Below are 23,580 nucleotides of genomic sequence, written 5' to 3' on the forward strand. Positions count from 1 at the left end.
ACTAAGCTTAAGCATTTCTGGCTTTTGATTAGAAAAAAAGATATGCGGCTCTTCTTTTCACTTGAACACTTAAGAGGTCACTGTGGAGTTATTAATGGACTCATTTCAATACGTTCTGTCTCAGAAAACAGCAAAGCTCAAGGAAAGTGGAACTGCCAGTTCTGCCAGAACATACATTTATCCATTAGTTCACTGACTTACATGGGTGTGGTTTCTGGTGCCCTCAAATATAACTTCAAACATCACCATAACAAACACAGTGATAATGTTTTTAAATATTGTAACAATTAGCAGAATGTGACAGAGACACAAAATAAGCAAATGCTGTTTGAAAAATGGTACTGACAGACTTGCTCAATGCATGGCTGCCATAAACATTCAATTTGTTAAACAGGCACTATCTGAGAAGTGCAGTAAAGCAAAGTGCAATAAAACAAGATATGCCTATAGTCTTTCTTCCAATCAATGATCTCTCCATATTTTCTTTCATTCCAACATTCTTCCAGAGTATGTTTAATTCTAGCTTTACTTTCACCACTTTTACCTGTGACCTACTACTGCCATCCAAGACTGATGAAGATACAGTCTTGTCCTGTATACCTGACTTCGATTTCCTAGAAGGAAATTTCCCTAGATTCACTTTGGGAAATGGATAGCAACTATGCAATTGCTTTAAAAACACAATTCACACAGAAGGAAACACCATCAACATAGTAATACTATTTAACAACAAAACTAAGAAATGGAATGATGAGCTTCACAGAGGTACTATCAGCAAATGTGGCAATATTCTTGCACACAAATAATCAATTAAATAAACTGGATCTTCCTGGGTTGTCTGACTATTCCTTTCTGGCTGTTTTAATCTTGAGAGGGAAGCAAGCACTTGAGCTTACTAGATTCAGTAAGCTTCAGACCAGAACAAAGCTCCTAACTTAAGGATTCTCCATGACTACAGAAAAATCATATGTGCTAGATATAGTATTTTTATGGTTTTTCTAATGCTTATTATAAATAGAGTTTTCCTTAATAGTAATACTTTAGTTATAAACTTTTTTCTATTTCTAAAGTGTTAAACCAATTACTATATAACCATGAATGTAATCGCCCATCAGTACTAAAACTAATACTTGGTATATTTATTTATATACATAGTACATTTTCAGAAGCTCTGCAGATATTTTTATTATTTGATTAATGAAAAGACTTTTTTCATATCTATTCAAGGTTTCTAAAATAAAAAGCTCTTTCATTAACTAAGTTAATACATTTTGAAATATCTAGCAAACTGCATATTAAGTTTTGCCTAATTGAATAAACTGCAAGAATGTTACTATCTATTTAGTTTCCTTTTTGTTCTTGGTTTGATTCAAGGTATCAAAGAGTATTCACAGATGACAGGCTAGTTTGTTAAAGGAGACAGCTGAATTTACATGTGAAGCAAGTTCTGATACAAGACACATTAAAAATATATATACTATGAAATTCAATTATTAAAAACCTCACCACTTTGTACATATCTGTTCTGCATACTTTTCTCCCTGAAAACATTAGGACTCCTCGCCAGGACGGCCTGCAACAAGACTGGTATGTCGCCTTCTGGATCATCACTGCCAAGGTTATCTTTCAACTCTCTGGCATTGAAAAAATAAATATAAAACATTTAAAAAGTGATGGTCATTAAGAATTCTTTATTTTCTATTACTTAAATTGTAGACTTCTTTCCTTTCCCCACTTTATTTTAAACAGAAAACATTATTTTATGGATTGTAAGTTTATGTAAGAATGTTTATATTAGCATAAAAGTATAAAATAAGTGTCTATTCTATTCAAAATAGTGGAAAGGTAGAGGTGATAATTATGCACAGAAGTTGATATCCAGGCTTGGAATATATTTTCTCCCTTATATCTGAATATAAGTGAGTTTGTCTTTTTGAGAATGTTCTCTGAATGAAATAATGTTGCCATGTTGATTAAGACAAGACCCAAGGTTATGTAATTGCCCCCTCATTATTCTCATCTCAAATAAAGCCACTGGAGAGAAAAAAATCCCAAGTAAGTGGTTAAGAATAGCTGCAGTTAGTAAGTAGCAAGTTAAGTTCACAAATGCTAAGAAATAAAAATTAGGCAGTATTTTAAATTTTACACGTCACTGTTGCACTCATTAAATCTAATTAGAAAGATTCATAAAGATGGTGTCCAATGATAAAATTAAATACATTTCTGGGGGCAATCAAAGGAGCTCACCATATAATTAATCATAATTGTATATGTGCTACTCCTTTTATCTCTTTAAATATGTGGTGAAAATCTTCCAATTAAGGATGTTCAGGTAGGGCCTTCCCTCGTGGTCCAATAGTTAAGAATCCGCCATCCAATGTAGCGGACGCAGGTTTGATCCCTGGTAGAGAAACTATATCCCACATGCCATAGGGCAACCAAGCCCTTGAGCCACAACTACTAAGTCCGCACACTGCAACTTCAGAAGCCCCCACACGCCACAACTAAAGAAAGCCCTGCACTGCAATGAAGAGCCCACAAGCCGCAATACAGTCCCAACAGAGCCAAAAAGAAGAGAATGCACAGGTATGAGAAGCAGTAAAACACTTAGACACTGTTGAATTTCTGTAGAGATATACTTCCTTCTGATTTTAAACAATCATTTCTCAGTTTCCCATCAGAAAATTCACATTTATTATTTCTGCTAAATTCATCAGCTTAAAAAATGGCCCCAAAGTATGAGCTACATACAGGTAATGGCAGAGATCTGTCCATTATAATGTGTTTTATACTCATTCCCCTAAATGATGAATCTTTAAGTTAAAAAAATTAAAAGAATGGAAGGGCACAAGAGTACCACTGTGCAGTGGGTTATGAACTTTTTATACATTGTTGTGTTGAGTATACATATATACTGTTTTGGTAGTAAAAAGTAAATTTTAGAAAGTATACTTGTGGAAAAAGTCTGTAAATAAGCTACATATTTAAGTTCATATTATTTAAAGTCTATTGTGTGAAAATACACATCTATGTTCACACTGTACAACAAATCCTGGAGAAAAATTAGTTCCAAATTCTGTAGCAACCTTCCTTGAAATTAATCTCTGAGTTCTTGCTATACTTTACATGAAAAGCATAAGCCTATTTCAAACAGAACCATCACTAAAGTCCCTAGTGCCTGGGAATTCTAACTATTCCAGCAATTTCAGGAAAAGGAGCTAAATTAATGAACAACTTGAGACCTCTGCACAGATCCATCTTGATGAATCCCAAGATTATTACAAGAATCAAAAAAGATATTCATAGAATTACATGCATCAGAACTACTGTCTCAAAATAACTATGGTCTATTTAAATCTCATTAATATCACAATAAGGCTATATTTTAGAGGATATTCCAATAATTTAAAATAAATTATGTATTAAAATTTTTTAGAAATAAAAGTTAAACCAGGAATACTGATTCTTTTACTAAGACCAAAACATTTCATCTTACTTTAGAATATACTTACATGTGATCTGTTGATACCTGGTTGAGGCTGTGGACAAGCTGTGAAACCAAATTATCATCCCTACAGGCCAAAAGACAGTTCACTTCTTCTGCTATTCGTGCATTAAAGAGAAGGCTCTTTGTAGTTGTAGCAGGTAAAGGGGATGGAAGAGGCAGCTGGTTCAGGACTATTTGGAATAAAATCAGATTATGAGAAATTAATTGAGTGACAGTATGAAACCTCTTTCATGCTTAAATATATATGGGATTAAATAAATTGTAAAATATCAGTATGAATTAAAAGGCATTCTGTCCCTCCCCAAACAAACCCCAAACTACTCTACAAAACTCCCCAAACGTCCCTTTGACCACAATAGATTATACTAAGAGTAAAACTCTGTGCTAACTTTTCATGTCTTAATATCTTTATTAATTTAATAAATAGCCAAAAAGTAGGATTAAAAAAAATAAGTAATTTCTAAAAATTGAGTGATTAATCTAATTTACTTCTATTGTAAAGATTTATCATAATCAAATAAATAAACCAAGTAACAATATCTGACTTCACCAGATAGACAACTAATGTGTGTTTTTAAAAGCTTGGGCAAATACAAAAATAGCTCACTTTGGTAGGAGAACAACATCCATAGGATTCTAAAGAAAGAAAAATATCTAAGGAATTTTGCTTTAAGTTGTAAATTCCTAAATAATCTCTTCATTCTATTCTGACAGCAAAAAAAAAGGACATCGATGTTCACAGTTGTTTAAATTCAGTTACCTAATGTCTCTTCACATAAAAGGAATTATTAGTTCATTTGTTTAAAATAAAAGTTAAAAAAGTTAACAATAGTGTCTTTGTTTCTGGTTTAATTTTTAATCACCTATATAGCATTAACTCTCATGCCACTCAGTCACTATGGGTAATAATAGGTTTTTGTTCATAAAAACATTGGAAACAAATCATTACTTAATACGTGGAATTTATTGGGCAGAAAAATTTTAATGAGGTACAGCTGAGATAATGCACAGAACTCAACCCCACCCTAACAAAAAAAAAAAAAACGAAATTTCTGGTTGTTTATTTGACTCTGCACTCCTACAACATATCATATGAATTTATGCCTTACTTGAACAAAGTGATAACCAAAACTAAAGACTATTTCAAAAGCTTTCTTACCTATTAAATCTACACCAACTACTTTCTTGTTATGTCAGATTTTATAAACTAGCCCTGCTTCAAAGCTGTAGGCTGTTATCTATTTTACACCCACTTAAACTAGCTGGAAATTAACAACAGAAAAAAAATAGTAATTGGGGGAACATAGATGAAAACATTTCTTGAAGTTATTTTCCTATAGCTGCTTTTATGAAACCTTACATCTTGCAAAATGCTTGTTTTACAAATAAAGGATGTCATCTATTCACCATCAACCCTTCCTTCTCATATGTCTTCTCCCCTTTATTTATTCAGGTAGGATAAGGACTAACATTGTGAGCAGTTTTTATACAGGGACTAAGAGTTAAAGTTGCCTACCAAAAGAATGAGTCCCTAAAATATTGCACTACACTAATTAAACCTGCCAACAAAGGTCTAGTCAAAGCTATGGTTTTTCCAGTAGTCACATATAGATGTGAGAGTTGGACCATAAGGAAAGCTGAGTGCTGAAGAATTGATGTTTTTGAACTGTGGTGTTGGAGAAGACTCTTGAGAGTCCCTTGGACAGCAAGGAGATCAAATCAGTCAGTCCTAAAGAAGTCAGTCCTGAATGTTCCTTGGAAGGACTGATGCAAAAGCTGAAGCTCCAATACTTGGGCCACCTGATGCGAAGATCTGACTCACTGGAAAAGACCATGATGCTGGGAAAGACTGAAAGCAGGAGGAGAAGGGGATGACAGAGGATGAGATGGCTGGATGGTATCACCGACTCGATGGACATGAGTTTGAGCATGCTCTGGGAGTTGGTGATGGACAGGGAAGCCTGGCGTGCTGCAGTCCATGGGGTCGCAAAGAGTTAGACATGACTGAGCGACTGAACTGAACTAAACCTCAAGTGAATGACAATGTTCTTAAGAAACTTAAGTGTTCAGGGTAAAATAGGCTCCTGACATCTGTGACAAACTCCAAAAGATTACCAAACGTGGCATCCAAAATAAATATCACTAAGAAATTAGATTAAGTGGGGCTATCAAATTTTCTTCTTTGAAGGGCAGTTTCAGTTACCATTTCCCTAAATGCTTTTTTAAAAGTGTGTAATAATTTCTATATGCAAACCATGTTTCTTCAGTTTCGATTTTTCTTAATGATTGTTTCATCTTCTCTGATCCTTACTTTTACATTTATCCCTTTCATGTAAGACCTTTAAACAAAAACATACTACCATTTCTTAATGGGTCCTTAGGATGAAAGAGAAATTAAGGTCTTATTATTAGTTCACTAATTTTGTTACTTTCACACTTATGCCAGTAAACAAAAGAAAATAATGTGTCATTCAAAATTTAAAATCTTTATACACTTTGTGTTATTTATGACACCACCAACAATTATTGTCATAGTCTCTTTAAAAATCAATGTCAGAGTAGAACGTTAACCAAACTTACGGTCTGTAAGACTAGCAATCCCCGCAAGAGTAGTGATGGGGACATGGGGCATATCCCCATTCATCCTGAAGTTCTGGAATGGTGTTGCCTATGAAAGTACTTAGTTCAGGTGCCAGCTGTCATTACTTCCCATTTCCCAAACACTGCAACAAAAAACAGATAATTATTTGTAACAATGTCAAATATATTACTACTAGGGAAATGCTTAAAAAATAAAATGTTCTGCTTTTTGCATGCTCAAGCTATACATAACAGTAACAGCCATCATACATATATTATTTACTGTATGTTCACACTGCAAAGTGCTTTGTATGCAACAACACATTTAGTCCTCACAACAATGAAGTAAGGTAAGTACTCTTTTTTTCCTGCATTTTACTGACAAGAAAATTAATTTACAAGGAATTTCAAGTAATTTGTGGAGCAAAGGTCAGAACCTAAACAATGTGGCTGTATTACTGGACAGGGATACTTAATTTTGACAAACACTATTTTCTTTTCCACATCATATATGCATAAAAATTTATCTTCAACTTGCCTTCCTGGTAAATAATGTGCACATTATTAAAAGATGAGTCTTCAAACAATAAAGGCTGGAGAGGGTGTGGAGAAAAGAGAACCCTCTTGCACTGTTGGTGGGAATGTAAATTGATACAGCCACTACAGAAGACAGTAAGGAGATTCCTTAAAAAAACTAGGAATAAAACCACCAGATGACCCAGCAATCCCATTCCTAGGCATATACCCTGAGTAAACCAAAACTGAAAAAGACACATGTACCCCAATGTTAACTGCAGCACTATTTACAATAGCTAGAACATGAAAGCAACCTGGATGTCCATTGACAGATGAATGGATAAAGCTGTGGTACATATACACAATGGAGTATTAGTCATAAAAAGGAACACATCTGAGTCAGTTCTAATGAGGTGGATGAACCAAGAGCCTATCATTCAGAGTGAAGTAAGTCAGAAAGAGAAAAGTATTGCATAATAATGCATATATATGGAATCTAATAAGATGGTACCAATGAATTTACTTGCAGGGCAGCAGTGGAGAAACAGACATAGAGAACAGACTTATGGACATGGTGAGAGGGGAGGAGAGGGTGAGATGTCTGGACAGAGTAACATGGAAACTTACATTACCATATGCAAAATAGATGGCCAATGGGAATTTGCTGTATGTCTCAGGGAACTTAAACAGGGGCTCTGAATGGGGAGGGAGGTTCAAGAGGGAGGGGACATAGGTACACCTATGGCTGGTTCCATGTTGATGTTTGACAGAAAACAACAAAATTCTGTAAAGCAATTATCCTTGAATTAAAAAATAAATTTTGAAAAAGATGTGTCTTCATTAAATAGCTTCATAAACAGCAAACAAAAAGAGTCTGCTCTACATCAATTATCTAAGACATAGTGCTGAAATAGAAAGCTGAATTGTAATTTTTAAACAGCTTAAATACTTCTCTTTTTTTTTAAGAGAAGCTAGTCAGTAACCTTCAGGAGAACCTCTGAGTTTTTTCGTTTATAATCTTCAGAACAGTGTAATGATGTAACATTAATAATTCCCCTTACTCATACATCTTAATTCAACTTTAAAAAGTTTTTTCTTAAAAATAGTGAAAGTATATAAGTAGGTAAAAATAAGAATTTTATTTTTCCTCACTTTGATTATAAATATACTGACAAAAGTTCCTAAAACACATATGTACGTTTTAACAGTAATAAAGTAAGCATCCATGAAACCACTCTAACACTCTGCTGCTGCTGCTAAGTTGCCTCAGTCATGTCCGACTGTGCGACCCCATGGACTGCAGCCCACCAGGCTCCTCCGTCCCTGGGATTCTCCAGGCAAGAGTACTGGAGTGGGGTGCCATTGCCTTCTCCGAACACTCTAGCTCCTTCTAAAGATAAGAACTATCTGATCTTTTTAGTAATATTTTTTTTTCCTTTAATGATCTTTTATATGTACATTCTTTTCTAATACCTGGCTAAGGGAAAAAAAAAAAGGCACTGTTTTCCTATGATGAACTTGTGTGTGTGCATCCTCAGTCGTGTCTGACTCTGCAATCTCATGGACTGTAGCCCACTAGACTACTCTGTCCATGGGATTTTCCAGGCAAGAATACTGGATTGGGTTGCCATTCCCTTGTCCAGGGGATCTTCCCAATCCAAGGATCGAACCTGCATCTCCTTGCCTCCTGCACTGGCAGATGGATTATTTACCTCTGTGCCATGTGGGAAGCCCTCTTTTGATGAATGTCTGACATAAAACTTGCTAATAGCAGTTCACTGGAGGGAACAGGCATAAGAAAGAGTATAGGGAAGATATAATTACTACTGGCTATCCTCTATTTTCCCTTTTGCTACACTTACGGATTTTACACTTTGAAGTAATCTATACTAATGTTGCTGCTTTATGCTAGAGGGTGACTGAAGTCCATCAAGAAACAACATTCCTAGAACTCCAGTATATGTGCTGCTGAATCGAGTACAACATTCCTAGAACTCTAAAAGTGAATATTTTGTTGTTTGCTGTTGTTGTTGACTTGCTAAGTCGTGTCCAACTCTTTGTGATCTCATGGACTGCAGCACACCAGGCTCCTCTGTCCTCCACTATCTCCTGGAGTTTGCTCAAAAGTGAATATACACACCCTAAATAATTAGACATGGCATTTCTGGCTCTGGATTGCGCAGTGTTTGGTTCACCTGGCTCTGTCAAAGTACATGTCTTTCATGCAACTGCTGACAATGATGCTGAAAGTCATTATCTCTGGGAAAGAATGTATCCAGAATGAAATGGTAACCAAATGGCAAAGATTATAAAGAGTGCTTTAGAACTGTCTCCGAAAGCAGTGCTTTATTTAAAATCTGTGAATGGTGACTGATTTGTAGATTGTAAATTTAATGGGTTGAGATCAATTTTGAGAGGGATGAAACAGAAATATAAAGCTATATTGCATATTGCTTTGTGAGTCCAGGTAACATGTCATTCTAATTATGAGTCACCAAATCAAAGCAGTTTAAATAAATGGAAGAGTAAAGAAAGTAGCCCCCTTCATAAGTGGTAATAAGAATAAAATGAAATAATGCATGTAAATCACCTGACATACTACCTGGCACACTGTAAGTATGCAGAAAGTTAACAGTATTACTGTCAATGGGAAAACACTTCAGAGGAGCAGAGGCTAAACAGGTGGATTAGTGAAAAGGAATCTTTTAATATAAAGTACTCCCTATTTCTGAAAGCCCTACTGAAAATTATGATTTGAAATTCCAGTATATATTTCACCACAGTATTACAAAATAGTATAGCAGTCCTAGGCACTGTGTTGTGTAAAATTACTAGTGGTTAATCAGTGGGAGATATTATGCTAATCTCCTATTTCAGCCCATTATAATGAGTCTGAAGGGAACTTCTAAGCACTCGGCAAGATTTATAAAGACCCCAGTTCTTCACTCACTTAATTTCACTTCAAAATATGATTTCCTCATGTAAATGATAGAAATGCAAATAAAACAGTATTGGTAAAAGTTACAATAATAATATTCAAATCAAAATAGATTTGGAAGAAATAAAACCAGTGTATAATCTGATGGTAGATAAACATTTCTGTGGGTTACATTTTTGTAACCCACAGCCAAAAAAATGTGTATAATCTTATCTCAACAATCTCACTTTCTTAGTAATGAAAAATTGGCAGGATTGATAACTTAACATTTATTCAGCACCTACTATATAATAAAAACTGATATATAAAACATTTTAAATGTACTCTCATTCAACTTTTATATAAACCTGAGGTACTAACACTCCAGGTAAGTGAAATCGCTGATTGTTCCAACTCTTTGTGACCCCATGGACTGTAGCCCACCAGCCTCCTCTGTCTATGGAACTCCCCAGGCAAGAATACTGGAGTGGGCTGCCACTTCCTTCTCCAGGGGACTTTCTTGACTCAGGGATTGAACCCATGTCTCTATTACGGCAGGGGGATTCTTTACTTTCTTTACTGTCTGAACCAACCGGGGGAAAGCCAGGGACCCTCGTGAACTCAGGTGTTTCTAATCTTATCTCACATTCTCAACCATTATATGAAGGACATCAAACTGGGAGGTATCTACAATGCTATGACAGAAAAGACAAACCAGTAAAAAAGGTAAATGAAATGTTCCTCAGAGAAGCAAAACATTTAAGGTCTCACAGCTTGTAAACTGACCTACAAAAGTTTGGATTTCTAGTTCAGTGTTCTTTATGCTATGCTGTCTTGCAGGATTGTATTATTTTGAATAAACCAACATTTTATATGTGTGGACTATTTAGCTAATTAGCACTTTTCCTTCCTTGGTAATACTAATTTCTCCTTTTCTTTAGTGAGGAAGGTGGGAGGGAGGGCTTAAAACTATTATATTTGTATTGTCTCAGTTTATATTACATTTAATAGAATACACTGCCTCAAATTCTTTTGGGAAATAGGTAGAATATAAATCCTAAGCAGCTAGGTAAGTAAATACCTAAATCTATGTTGTACTATATATAGTACAATATAACTTAAGATTGATTTCCTTTATCACAAGATGATTTCCTATACAATGGGATCAGAAATGCAAAAATCAAACAATGGTCATTTTATTTCTTCTAAATGAGGCTGAGGTCTTAAGGAACTATAACATTTAGATGTAGGTCTCAACTTTAGACCATAATACACTTGATAATATATAATCAATTGAATCTAAAATGTAAGAGAAAAATGTTTTAATGTTAAATCACTGAACAGTCCACAAGAGGGCACACTTTCAACTACTACAAAATTTTTAAATTCACTTTTTTTTTTTCCACTAGTCCAAAGACTGGCCAGATTCTTCTGAAATAATCATTCCCCACCACTAGAAAGCAACAGATTCTAAGTTTGTAAAAAAATTTTTTAACACATATAAGCAATTTTTGGGTGCATATAAAATATAAGAAAAGCCTGAATACATGAAGACCTCTACAGTAATATTAAGTGATAAAAAGCAAGTAATAGGTTTATCATTCATCTTCGTCCTATTAGTTATTTGCGATTTGTGTGCCCTTAGAATCTTTTCAAAAAACTCTGGTTACTCTGATTTTTTTGTTTTGATGCCACAGTAAGTTTAATAAATATCTATCATCTCATATAGATACAAAGACATTTTCTTGTGATAAAAACTCTTAAGACCTACTTGCTTAACAACTTTCATATATAACATACAGCAGTGTTTAATTATGTTTATCATGTTACACATGACACCTTTAGTACTTAATCTTGTAACTGGAAGTTTGTACCTTTTGACTACCTTCAATTTCCTAACCCCCTCCCCCGCAGCGCAATCCCAGCCTCTCTCTGATAACCACAAATCTGATCTTCTTCTCTGAGTTTGCTTATTTTTGAAGCATAACTGATCTACAACACTGTTGGTTCCTAGTATACAACATAATGATTTGGTATTTCTATACATTTCAAAATGATCAACGTAGGAAGTCTAGTTACCATCTGTCACCATACAAAGATATCACATTATTATTTACTCTATTCCCCACACTGTACATTTCATCCCTGTGCTTCATCTATTTGGTAACTGGAAGTCTGTACCTCTTAATCTTTCTCACCTATTGCACTAATCCCCCCACCCATCTCCCCTCTGGCAACTACCTGTTTGTTCTTTGCATCTATAACTGTTTCTGCTTTCTTATGTTTGTTTATATGTTTTGCTTTTAGATTCCACATATAAGTGAAATCATATGGTATCTGTTTTTACCTGACTTACTTCATTTAGAATACCACCCTCTAGGTCCATATGCATTGTTGCAAATGACAAGATTTCATCTACTTGCATGTTATCAGCCATAAAAAAGAATATGTGTATATACATATATGTGAACAGGTACGTATCTAGACTACATCATTTTTATCCATTCACCTATCAATGGGCACTCAGGTTCCTTTCATACCCTGGTTATTGTAAATAATGTGATGAACACACAATATATGTATCTTTTCAAATTAGTGTTTTTGCTTTCTTCAGAGAAATGCCCAGAAGTGGAATTGTTTTGTATGGCACTTCTGTTTTTAATTTTTTGTGGAACCTCTATACTGTTTTCCACAGTGGCTGCACATTTACATTCCCACAAACAGTTCGTGAGAGTTCTTTTATTTGTTGACTTTTTGATAATAGTCATTTTGAAAGGTGTGAGGTGGTATCTCACTGTGATTTTGAATTGCATTTCTCTGATGATTAGTGATGCTGAGTATCTTTTCATATGCCTGTTAACTATCTTTAAGTCTTCTTTGGGAAGATACCTATCCAGGTCCTGTCTGGCTATTTTGATCCTAATATGACAAGTCCCTAGAAACAATGAATTCTTTAAGACAACTCAGTAGGAGAACAAATATGTTTCAGGTACTTTAGGAAATTATTCCACAGCTTAAGATCATTACTTAAAGTACTGAAAAGAATAACTGAGAAAGAGTACATGCGCACTTGTGCTTAGTCGCTTCAGTCGTGTCCAACCCTCTCTGACCCTATGGACCATGGTTTGCCAGGCTCCTCTCTGTCTGTGAGATTCTCCAGGCAAGAATACTGGAGTGAGTTGCCATTTCCTTCTCCAAAGAGTACATAAAGATGTACAAAAAAAAATCATGATTGCTCATGTATAATGCACATTAATGATCTCTCTTCTGTGCTAACCCATTCAAAGAGGTCATTTCCAACAACCTTCTTCTTCTCTCTCCTGTGTCAATTTTCCCTCTTATTGGATCATTCCAATCAGCATATAAACATCTATATGCTGATAACTGCTGCTGCTGCTGCTGCTAAGTCACTTCAGTCGTGTCCAACTCTGTACAACCCCACAGACGGCAGCCCACCAGGCTCCGCCACCCCTGGGATTCTCCAGGCAAGAACACTGGAGTGGACTGCCATTTCCTTCTCCATGATAACTGCTACTATTCCCCAAAAACCCAAATTAAAAAAAAAACCTTGTCTCCTACATCCTCCATCAAACTGCTTCATTTTCTGCTTTTTTTCACAGCAAAATACTTCAGTTGTCCATATTCACCTCTAATTCTACTTTCTCTTGAGACCACCCTGGGTTTTTATTCTCATCATTCCACCGAAAGTCTTACCATGGTTAGTAATGGCATGAATCTACATTGTTAAGTGCAACGGACAAAACTCCTATTCAATTATTTGACCCACCATTCAACAGAGCTGATTAATCTTCTGTTTGCACAATTCTGTTTTCCAGAACAACACATTCTTTTGGTTTTTCCTCACAGGACAGGCCACTCCTGAATCCTGTTTTGGTTCCTTCTCATCTTCCTGTTCTACCTATGCTGTTAATCTCATCTGATCTCAAGATTTTAAAATAGCACCTGTATGCTGATAACTCTAAAATTTATATCTCCTACTGTGACTTCTCCCCACATACAATACACTCAATCCAACTACCTACTCAGTATCTCTGCTTTGAAAAAGCTGGCTTGAAACTCAACCTTAAAAAAACTAAGATCATGGCATCGGGTCCCATCACTTCATGGCAAATAGATGGGAGGAAAGTGGAAACAGTGACAGATTTTATTTTCCTGGGCTCCAAAATCACTACAGACAGTGACTGCAGCCATGAAATTAAAAGATGCCTGCTCCTTAAAAGAAAGCCATGACAAACAGTGTATTAAAAACCAGAGACATTACTTTGCTGAAAAAGGTCCATATAGTCAAAGATATGATTTTTTCCATAGTCATGTATGGATGTGAGAGTAAGACCATAAAGAAAGAAGGCTGAGCACCAAAGAATTGTTGCCTTCAAACGGTGGTGTTGGAGAAAACTCTATAGTCCCCTGGACTGCAAGATCAAACCAGTCAATACTAAAGGAAATCAACCCTGACTATAAATAAGAAGGACTGATGCTGAAGCTCCAATACTTTGGCCACCTGATGTAAAGAGCCGACTCACTGGAAAAGACTCTCATGTGGGGAAAATTGATGGCAAAACGAGAAGGACAGGATGAGATGGCTGGATGGCATCATCAACTCAATGGACACGACTTTGAGCAAATTCCAGGAGATAGTGAAGGATACAAGAGTTTGGTATGCTACAGTCCATGGGGCTGCAAACAGTTGGACTTGGGCGACTGAAGAACAACAAGTGCAGGTCTAGAGTAGAGGTTGGCAATCTTATTACTGACTTCTGAGAGCATCAATTATATACTTTAGATAAATGTTCTTTATTAGATACTATTTGCAAATATTGTATCCTTATCTTTTGCCTTTTCATTCTCTTAACAATATCTTTTGAACTTTTTATGAAGTCCAACTTAGCAGTATGTTTTTTTTATGATGGTGGTGGTGGGATGCGACTACAAAGAGACATGCAGAAAGTTTTTGATGTGAAAATGTTCTGTATCATGGAGGGATGTTGGTTATATGAGTATACCCAAGATTTCTATTTTTCAATATATATATTACCAAATTCCAAAATACTACAGAAGTAATAATACTGCTACTAATAATTTAGCAGTGGTTACAGAATGGAAGGAGGTATAGATGAAATTAAAAGGACAGCATGTTGATTACTGTTGAAGCTGAGTGATGGACATTAGGCATTCATTACACTCTTCTGTTTCCCTTTCAGGTCCTTAAAGTCTTCCATAATAAACAGCCTGTTTCATATGTACCTTGCTTTTTCTTTTTTAAAATTTCTTTGGAGTAATTTAAAATGTGTTAACTTCCACATTTTATTTTAATTAAGGGAAAATTTTTGTTGGGTACAAAATATCATCTCATACTTAGGATTAAGTAAAGCCTTTCTTTTAACAGACCTATTACTGCAAAACCATGTGATATGAAGTGAATGTTTCTATCTCCCCCGCAACCCCATTTGTATATGGAACCCTAATCCCAGTATGATGGTATCAATATTTGAAAGTGGGGATCATGAGAGGTGATTAGGTCACGAGGGTGAAATTCTCACCAACAGGATTAATGCCCCTAGGAAAGAGACTTCAAAGAGCTCCTCTGATCCTTCCACCATGTGAAGACACAGCAAGAATATGGCCATCTATGAACCAGTAAGTGGGTTCTCACAAGATACTGAATCTGCCAGGACCTTTATTTTGGACTTCCCAGCCTCCAGAACTGTAAGAAATAAATTTCTGCTGTTTATAAGCCAGTCTACGGCTTGTAACAGTCTACGGCTGTTGTTGTTATTTAAGTTGCTAAATCATCTTCGACTCTTTGTGACCCCATGGACTGCTGCATGCCAGGCTTCCCTGTCCTTCACTATCTCATGGAGTTTGCTCAAGTTCATGTCCACCAAGTCGGTGATGCTATTCTTTAATAAAAGACTGAATGGTAAGACATCATGTTTCCCTCAGGCTTTATTTCTGTAATTGGTATTAAAAAAACAAAAGAATTTAAGATATAATAATTAAATAGTATAATTTATGAATGTGAAAGAACTATATTGGGATAATTTTCAGGGAAAATAACCTTGTAAAAAGTCAATTAAGACTAGTAACTAACAACTAAGGAGCTAAACTTCAAAATTATTTTAAATAGTCTTTCTTATAGGAAAAGAAATAATAAAAACAGAGAAAAGCAATTTCTTACCCACATTATCTATAGTGCTTAGTCGCTCAGTCGTTTCTGACTCTTTGTGACCCTCATGGGCTGTAGCCCGCCAGGAAGCCACCAAGGAAGCCCACATTATCTACAGTAACCTTTTTAATAATTTCCACTAGATCCTTCCCACTATGCTATTTTATAGGATGTAAATATATAAATTGGGCTTCCCTGGTCGCTCAGATGGTAAAGAATCTGCCTGCAACGCAGGAGACCTGGGTTTGATCCCTGTGTTGGGAATATCCCCTGGAGAAAGGAATGGCTGGCTACCCACTCCAGTATTCTTCTCTGGAGAATTCCATGGACTGAGGTTAAGCATGTTATTTTTAAAATTTAATATGCTAATATTCAATGAACTAATCATAAAATGCAGATTTTCATAACATCAAATGGCATATCCTTTCTATACATAAAATGAAAAAATATTTAGTTGTTTAAATTCTGTCATTATCTGTAAATCTTTTATTAAGAAAAATGGGTTTCTAAATTTTAAGTGAAGTTTCTGATTTATATGACTAGTCCCACAAAAGTAAAGTTACTATGAAACACAGATTATTAAAAAGAAAATAAAACATTAACTATATCCTGAGCTAGAAGGTTAATAGGAATACAAAATGTAAAAAGATAAAATGATCCTGTGTGTTATAAAGCAGCAGCCCCCAACCTTTTTTGGCAACAGGGACCGGTTTCCCGGAAGACAGTTCTTCCACGGGCTGGGAGTGAGAGGGTGGTTTTGGGGTGATTCATGCACATTACATTTACTGTGCACTTTACTTATATTACTATTGTATCAGCTCATGTCAGATCATCAAGCATTAGACCCCAAAGGTTGGGGACCCCTGTTATAGAGGACTTTCATGGTTGTTTACAAAATCTAGGAAAACTGATGGGGATAGGGGAGGTGTGCAGAAAAGAAGGATATAAAAAAATAGTTTTCTTAAATAATATTTTGACACAAGTCAGTATCACAAATAAACACAAAAGCAAACTAAACTTAAAATGGAACTGAAACACTTTCAATTTCAATCAGAATACTGAATTGCCTGGAGTTGAGGAAGCAGTTTGGCTTCTCTTTACCAGTATTTGATAGCTGATAATATTACATAAGCTTATCAGCAGGTAATGAAATTTCTAAGTGACTCATCTCCTTTTACTTGATGATCTGATTTCTTGATTTTTAAAACATTATATCTTATGTATTCACCATCATGCATTTAGCATCTACTACCTAGAATAGGATCTGACAGTGGGTTGTGAGCATAATGTGGTTTAAAAAAATAAAAATAAAAAAACCACCCCAAACATGGTTAATACCCTCATAGAGCTTAGAGAATCCATTAGTAGTGATATTATGAATAATCACCATGTAACAGATGATCACATATTGTGATAAACTTCACAACAATAATAATGGATGATACTTAGAATCTACTATACGCCTGGAATTGTTCTAAGGCATTTACATGTTTAATTTCATATTAATTTACATTTAGTTCATCTTTACATATTTGAATTCAGTTAATCCTTATCCTATTTAACAGGTAGTATTATTAATTTAAGATAATAAAACCTGGGGCATATAAAGGTAAGTAATTTGTCTAAGGTCTGATTCCAGAGTCCCTGATCTTAGTATTTTGGAGTCCTTACTCTTTTCTAAATGAAAAGAACCGGGCACTTTGAGAGACAAAAAGACTGCAACCAAGTTTATAGTGAAGGGTGGACAGTAACAATACCTCATTTAGGAAGTCTCATTAATATGAGTTAGACAGGCAAAAGGCAAAGAAGAAATGGGGACAGGGTGGGGGCGGTGAATAGCATGCTCAAGTCCCTACAGAAGGACAGAGCCTAGCACAAAGGAAAAGGGGAGTATGTCACTGTACACAATGATGGACTGATACAAGACTAAGGAGAAAAGGTACATATAAATTAGATCATACCTAGCCTAACAGGACAGGGCAAGGCGTTTTTGATGTCGAATCATGCCACTTTAAAAAAAAAAAAAAAAAAAAAAAGGAAGACCCTGATGCTGGACAAGATTAAAGGCAGGAGGAGAAAGGGACGACAGAGGATGAGATGGCTGGATGGGACGACAGAGGATAAGATGGTAGGATGGGATCACCGACTTGATGGACATGAGTTTGAGCAAGCTCCAGGAGTTGGTGATGGACAGGAAAGTCTGGCGTGTTACATATGGTCCATGGGGTTGCAAAGAGTCAGACACGACTGAGCGACTGAACTGAACTGGCCATTTACAAACATATCTTAGTTACTGAATACAGCAACTGTAGTTCCTTAATTTTTTGAATCCATTTCTCTGTTTTCATAGAGACTCTATATACTCCTGAAAGATACTAACTTGAATTCAGTTCACTGTGTTTACAAAATTAGGCATGGATTTAAAAGACTAGAAGGAAAAATGGTTTGTCACAAATACAGTTTTCCAATAGTGGTGTCAAATGTGAGAGAACTGGGCCATAAAAAAGGCTGAATGCTGAAGAATTGATACTTTCAAATTTTGGTGCTGGAGACTCTTGAGAATCCCTTGGACAGCAAGGAGATCAAATCAGTCAGTCCTAAAGGAAATCAACCCTGAATATTCATTGGAAGGACTGATGCTGAAGCTGAGGCTCTAATATTTTGGCCACCTAATAAGAAGAGCTGCATTGGAAAAGACCCTGATACTGGGAAAGACTGAGGGGACTAGAAGAAGGTGACAGGATGAGATGGTGGGATGGCAGCACCAATTCAATGGACATGAGTTTGAGCAAACTCTGGGAGATAGTGAAAGACAGAGGAGCCTTGTCTGTAGTCCATGGGGTGGCAAAGAGTTGGACATGACTTGCAGACTGAACAACAACAAAGTATAAAAATTACTGCCTCAGAATAAACTTTAAAACATAAAACTGAATGCTAAGTTTAAAAAAACAAAACAAAAAGTAAAACTAAAAGATGTTTCTTGTGTGAAATAAACTTATGTTCATGCAAAAACCTGCACATCAATGTTTATAGCAGCATTATCTGTAATAGCCAAAAACAGGAAACAACCCAAATGACCTTCAATGCATGAATGGCTAAACAAGTTGGTCAATCTACACCATAGAATGCTGCTGCTGCTAAGTCACTTCAGTCGTGTCCAACTCTGTGCGACCCCATAGACGGCAGCCCACCAGGCTCCCCTGTCCCTGGGATTCTCCAGGCAAGAACATGGAGTGGGTTGCCATTTCCTTCTCCAATGCATGAAAGTGAAAGTGAAAGGGAAGTGCTCAGTCGTGTCCGACTCTTAGCGACCCCATGGACTGCAGCCTACTAGGCTCCTCCGTCCATGGGATTTTCCAGGCAAGAGTACTGGAGTGGGGTGCCATTGCCTTCTCCGCCATAGAATGCTACTTAGCAATAAAAATGTACCACCTATTCATAACATAACAACTTGGATGAATCTCAAGGAAATTATACTGAGTGAAAAATGCCAATCTCAAAAATATATACTGTATGATTCTATTCATGGGATACTCTTGACATACCAACATGAGGATGAAAGGCTGATCAGTGGCTGCCAGAACTTGGAGATGGGGAGTGCAGGTGTGACTATGAAGTGACAGTACAAGGAAGTGGTTCTTGTGGTGACAGAACAGTTCTCTATATTGAGTACGGTGGTGGTTACATATAACTACTTGTCTGTGTGCTTGTGCTCAGTCCCCCAGTCAAACTACATTTATGATAAACTATATAGAAACACACACAAAGTGCATGCATAGCTGGCTAAATCTGAATAAACTGGATTGTACAAATGTCAATTTCCTGGTTTTGAAATTACAATACAATGTTACTTTTGTTGGAGGTTGGATTAATAAGGGTATACATGATATCCCCATACTCTTTTTTTTTTCTTTTGCAACTTCCTATGAATCTGCAATTATTGCAAAATAAAGAATCATTAAAAGCCAATTATAGTCTGTGGGTTCTAAACAATACCTAGTTCATTCACTTTATGGGCTTTTATTATTGAACCAAGTTAAAAGTTCTAATAGCTGATTTAGAAATTTTGCAAAGCAATTTACAGGCATAAAGTTTTTTTTTTTTTTTTTTAGTTTTTCCTGCAGGCTTCTTTTTTAAAAAATTTTCTTAGTTGAAGAGATAACTTTTAATTTTGATATAATTTCAAGCTTACAAAAAGTTAACAGAGTTACACAAAACTGCTATCCAAGTACAAGAAACTGCCATAACTTTTACCCAGATTCACCCACTGCTTACCTTTTGCCCTGTCTGCTTTACCTTTCACATCCCTTCCTCCTCCCTGTCCTCCTCTGTGTGTGTGTTTCCCCCTGAACTATTTCAGAGCAAGTTGGAGATATCAGAGTGCATTTCTCTCAATCCTTAGTTATGTATTTCCTGGAAAAGTCAGTTTTCATTCCAATCCCAAACCAGTCAGTCCTAAAGAAAATCAACCTTGAGTATTCACTGGAAGGATTGATGCTGAAGCTGAAGCTCCAATACTGTGGCCAGCTGATGAGAAGAGCTGACTCGCTGGAAATGACCCTGATGCTGGGAAAGGTTGAGGGCAGGAGGAGAAGCGGGCAATAGAGGATGAGAGTTGGATGGCATCACCAACTCAATGGATGTGAGTTTGAGCAGACTCCAGGAGATACTGAAAGACAGGGAGGGAAGCCTGGCGTGCTGCAGTTCATGGGATCGCAGAGAGTCAGACACAACTGAGCAACAACAAATGTATTTCATAAGAGCAAGAACATTTTCTTAGATAACAAGAAGCCAATAGAAAAAACCATGAAATTTAACATTTATAAAATAATATCTAATCCCAGGTCCCTATTCTATCCACTGTCCTAATAATGTTCTTTTTTAACTGTTTTTTCCCCTTGGTTCAGGAACCAACCTAGAATCAAATATAACATTCAGCTGTCATGACTTTAAGTCTTCTTGAATTTAGATTGCTTCCCTGTACTTTCTTTGCATTTATTGACTTGTTTGTATAATCCATAGATTTGGAATTCCAGCGGTATGTTTTTAGTAGGTATTATCACAGACTCCTAGTGCATTATAACAGGAAGCATCTGATACCAGTTTTTTTGCTAATTTGATGATGTTAACTTTGATCTCTTGATTAATGCATTTTAAGCCACGTTCTCCGTTATTAAGTTACCCATCTGCAGTTTGTGGAGAGAGGCTTGTGTAAGGGAGACTGCTAAATACCTAATTCCCACTGAACTTATACTACTTAATTTTAATACCATCAATGATTTTCTATCAATGTTTTATTTCAGGGCATTCTACTGTAACGGGACAATTCCCTTCCTCCCTATTCATTCATGTGAGTATGGACTGGGCAATTTCTTTTTTACTGAATGAGCTGCAATCTATTATTATTCATTTATTTTGAAGCTCAAAATTTTCCCAGATTGGCCAGGGGCAGCTTCTCCAAGCTGACTTTCTTGTCCTTCTGTTATGTCCTATCACTCTTTAAGAGATTCCTTACTTTCTAGTGCAATAAGATATGCCAACCTCATCTCATACCTTTCCTATCCCAACAGTGGAAACCAGCCTTTCCTTCAGAGGTGCTCTGATTCTATTTATGGAGAATGTTATTCAGAGACAGCACTAGTTGTGCTGTTACTGGTATATCATTGTAAGCCAAGCACATTAAATGAAAAAATAGAGAATCAAGAGAAAATAAGTAAAACATGAGTTGCAAAACAATGTAAATGTGAAAAACAATTTATAAATTCCAGAATCACACGATTTCATAGGCGAAAAATATCTCTGGGAAACAAACATCTATTTTATAGGCAAGAAAATCAAGACCTAGTGATAGTAGGTATGTTGAATATGGTCAAAGAATAAATTACTAGCTAAAGTCAGCGAATTCTCAATTTGATGTTCACCAAGTTTTGCTCTTATACTATATATTCAACAAATATTTACTGAGTGTCTACAACGTGCAATGCACTGTTGGAGCCAGGGATACAGCAGTGGACGAAACAGACAATTCCTGTGTGGCCTCATAGAGCTTAATTTTCCATATGAAAAGGTGTTTTAGTTCATTAGTCTTTAAGAAAATAAGATAGTAAGATATATTTAAAGTTAAAAAGTAATCAACTGTTGCAATGACAGCACAGTAAACAACAGGAATGCTCACACAATGCTGGCGGGAGTATACAAAATGGGTACACACACTCTGGAGAAGGGACATTATCTGCTGGGTGATTACTCTAGGCCCTGTAATTTCACTCCTTGGTATAGTTGACTCATTGGAAAAGACTCTGATGCTGGAAGGCATTGGGGGCAGGAGGAGAAGGGGACGACAGAGGATGAGATGGCTGGATGGCATCACCGACTCGATGGACTTGAGTTTGAGCGAACTCCGGGAGTTGGTGATGGACAGGGAGGCCTGGCGTGCTGCGATTCATGGGGTCCTAAAGAGTCGGACACGACTGAGCGACTGAACTGATATACCCAATAGAAAACTAAATAGCTTAAAGCTCTCAATCTCCTCCTAGAATCAGCGGGTCAGGCTAGACATGTTGGTCTTCAGAGATGGCAGAGGCACAAAAAGTGCAAGCACAATCTTACAAACGTTTTTTCAAACCTTTGGTCATGTCACTGGCAGGAACTACACAGTCACTTGGGAAAGAGCCTGGATGCAGGCAGGGGGGAAGGCCTGGAGCTGTTAATACAATCTATCATATCCACCCATTCCAAGATGTTTCAGAGATGGAACTGATATTTTAACAACAATCCCCTGCAAGGTGATTTTGATGCTTATTAAAGTCTGAAAACCAACAGGCACCAGAGACTGCTGGGTCTTATGCCCAGAGTTTCTAATTCAGTAAACCTTGAGTAATAGCCAAGGATTTAGCATTTCTAATAATTTCCCAATGATGCTAATGCTACTGACCCTAGGGCCACAGTGGTAACTACTAGGCTAGAAGACAGGGAAAATCTTCTGAGGAAGATGTCACCTGTAATGAATTTTGAAAGCTTGGTATTGATGAAGAGTGGGAACAGTGCTGCGGGCAGAAGGAAAAGCAAGTGCAAAGGGAAAATGTGAAAATGCATGACGCACATGTGGACTGAGGGAGGTTAAACAGACAAAAGCCAGATTATAAAAGAGCCTATGTGCTAGGTTAAGGAGTCCAAATTTGACTGACTGCTATAGGCAGTCAGAGAAACACTTTATATTAAGAAAATTATATGAACAGATTTTGATATTAGAGCATGATCTATAGCAGCACTGTGGAAGAGAAGGTGCTAAACTTGTAGAAAGGTACTAGAAGAAAGGAAGAACATTAGGTAGGAAATAAACTACCACTTGAACAAAGAGAAAGCAAGGTTAATAGCAAGAAAAGGGCAGATATACAGAAAGAGATTAATCTGGCGACAACTTGGATGTGGAGAGAGAAGGAATCCAGGACAACTTTCAGGTTCTAGCTTGGGTAACTAAAGGTGTAACACGTACATATACATACATTCATAAATATAGATATCACATTGTGTGTTGTTCCATAAGGATTTGAAACAGTTTACCAGAAGAATACATAGGTTGAAAGATAAACAAGTGAAGGATTCTGAACAAAGGACACACTAGGATAAAGAAAATAAATAAAAACAATACAGAGTAAAGCACAGTACAATGCGCTCCAAAACTCCCTAGAGTTGGCCTTCAAATGTGGCTTAAGTTTCCTAGTTAGGAATGAAAAGAAGCAAATACATAGTGTCTTTAAAAAAGTGAAGCAACTGATCAGGAGAAGTACAGCTTTTCCAAGACACTGTAATCTGAGGGAAATTTCACCAGTGAGTTCACATAAAGAAGATTCTGGATGATATAACGAAGAA

The 23,580-nt window shown here is 36.4% G+C and overlaps 1 protein-coding gene across 3 annotated transcripts in view; it reads right to left on the reverse strand.

The window, feature by feature from the left end:
• NIPBL (NIPBL cohesin loading factor) overlaps nucleotides 1–23,580 on the reverse strand; it is a 210,066-nt gene that overhangs the window by 108,887 nt on the left and 77,599 nt on the right. For all 3 annotated transcript variants that reach the window (XM_055554416.1, XM_055554415.1, XM_055554417.1), the window contains exons 2-4: nucleotides 6,089–6,231; nucleotides 3,513–3,678; nucleotides 1,507–1,634 (exon numbers count right to left, since the gene is read on the reverse strand). In XM_055554416.1, coding sequence (XP_055410391.1) covers nucleotides 1,507–1,634; nucleotides 3,513–3,678; nucleotides 6,089–6,152 — 358 coding nt within the window. In that variant the 5' untranslated portion in view covers nucleotides 6,153–6,231. The remainder of the gene's footprint in view (nucleotides 1–1,506; nucleotides 1,635–3,512; nucleotides 3,679–6,088; nucleotides 6,232–23,580) is intronic.

The sequence above is a fragment of the Bubalus kerabau genome, chromosome 18 (genome assembly GCF_029407905.1).
Source record: "Bubalus kerabau isolate K-KA32 ecotype Philippines breed swamp buffalo chromosome 18, PCC_UOA_SB_1v2, whole genome shotgun sequence".
In the NCBI taxonomy this organism is placed as follows: Eukaryota; Metazoa; Chordata; class Mammalia; order Artiodactyla; family Bovidae; genus Bubalus; species Bubalus kerabau.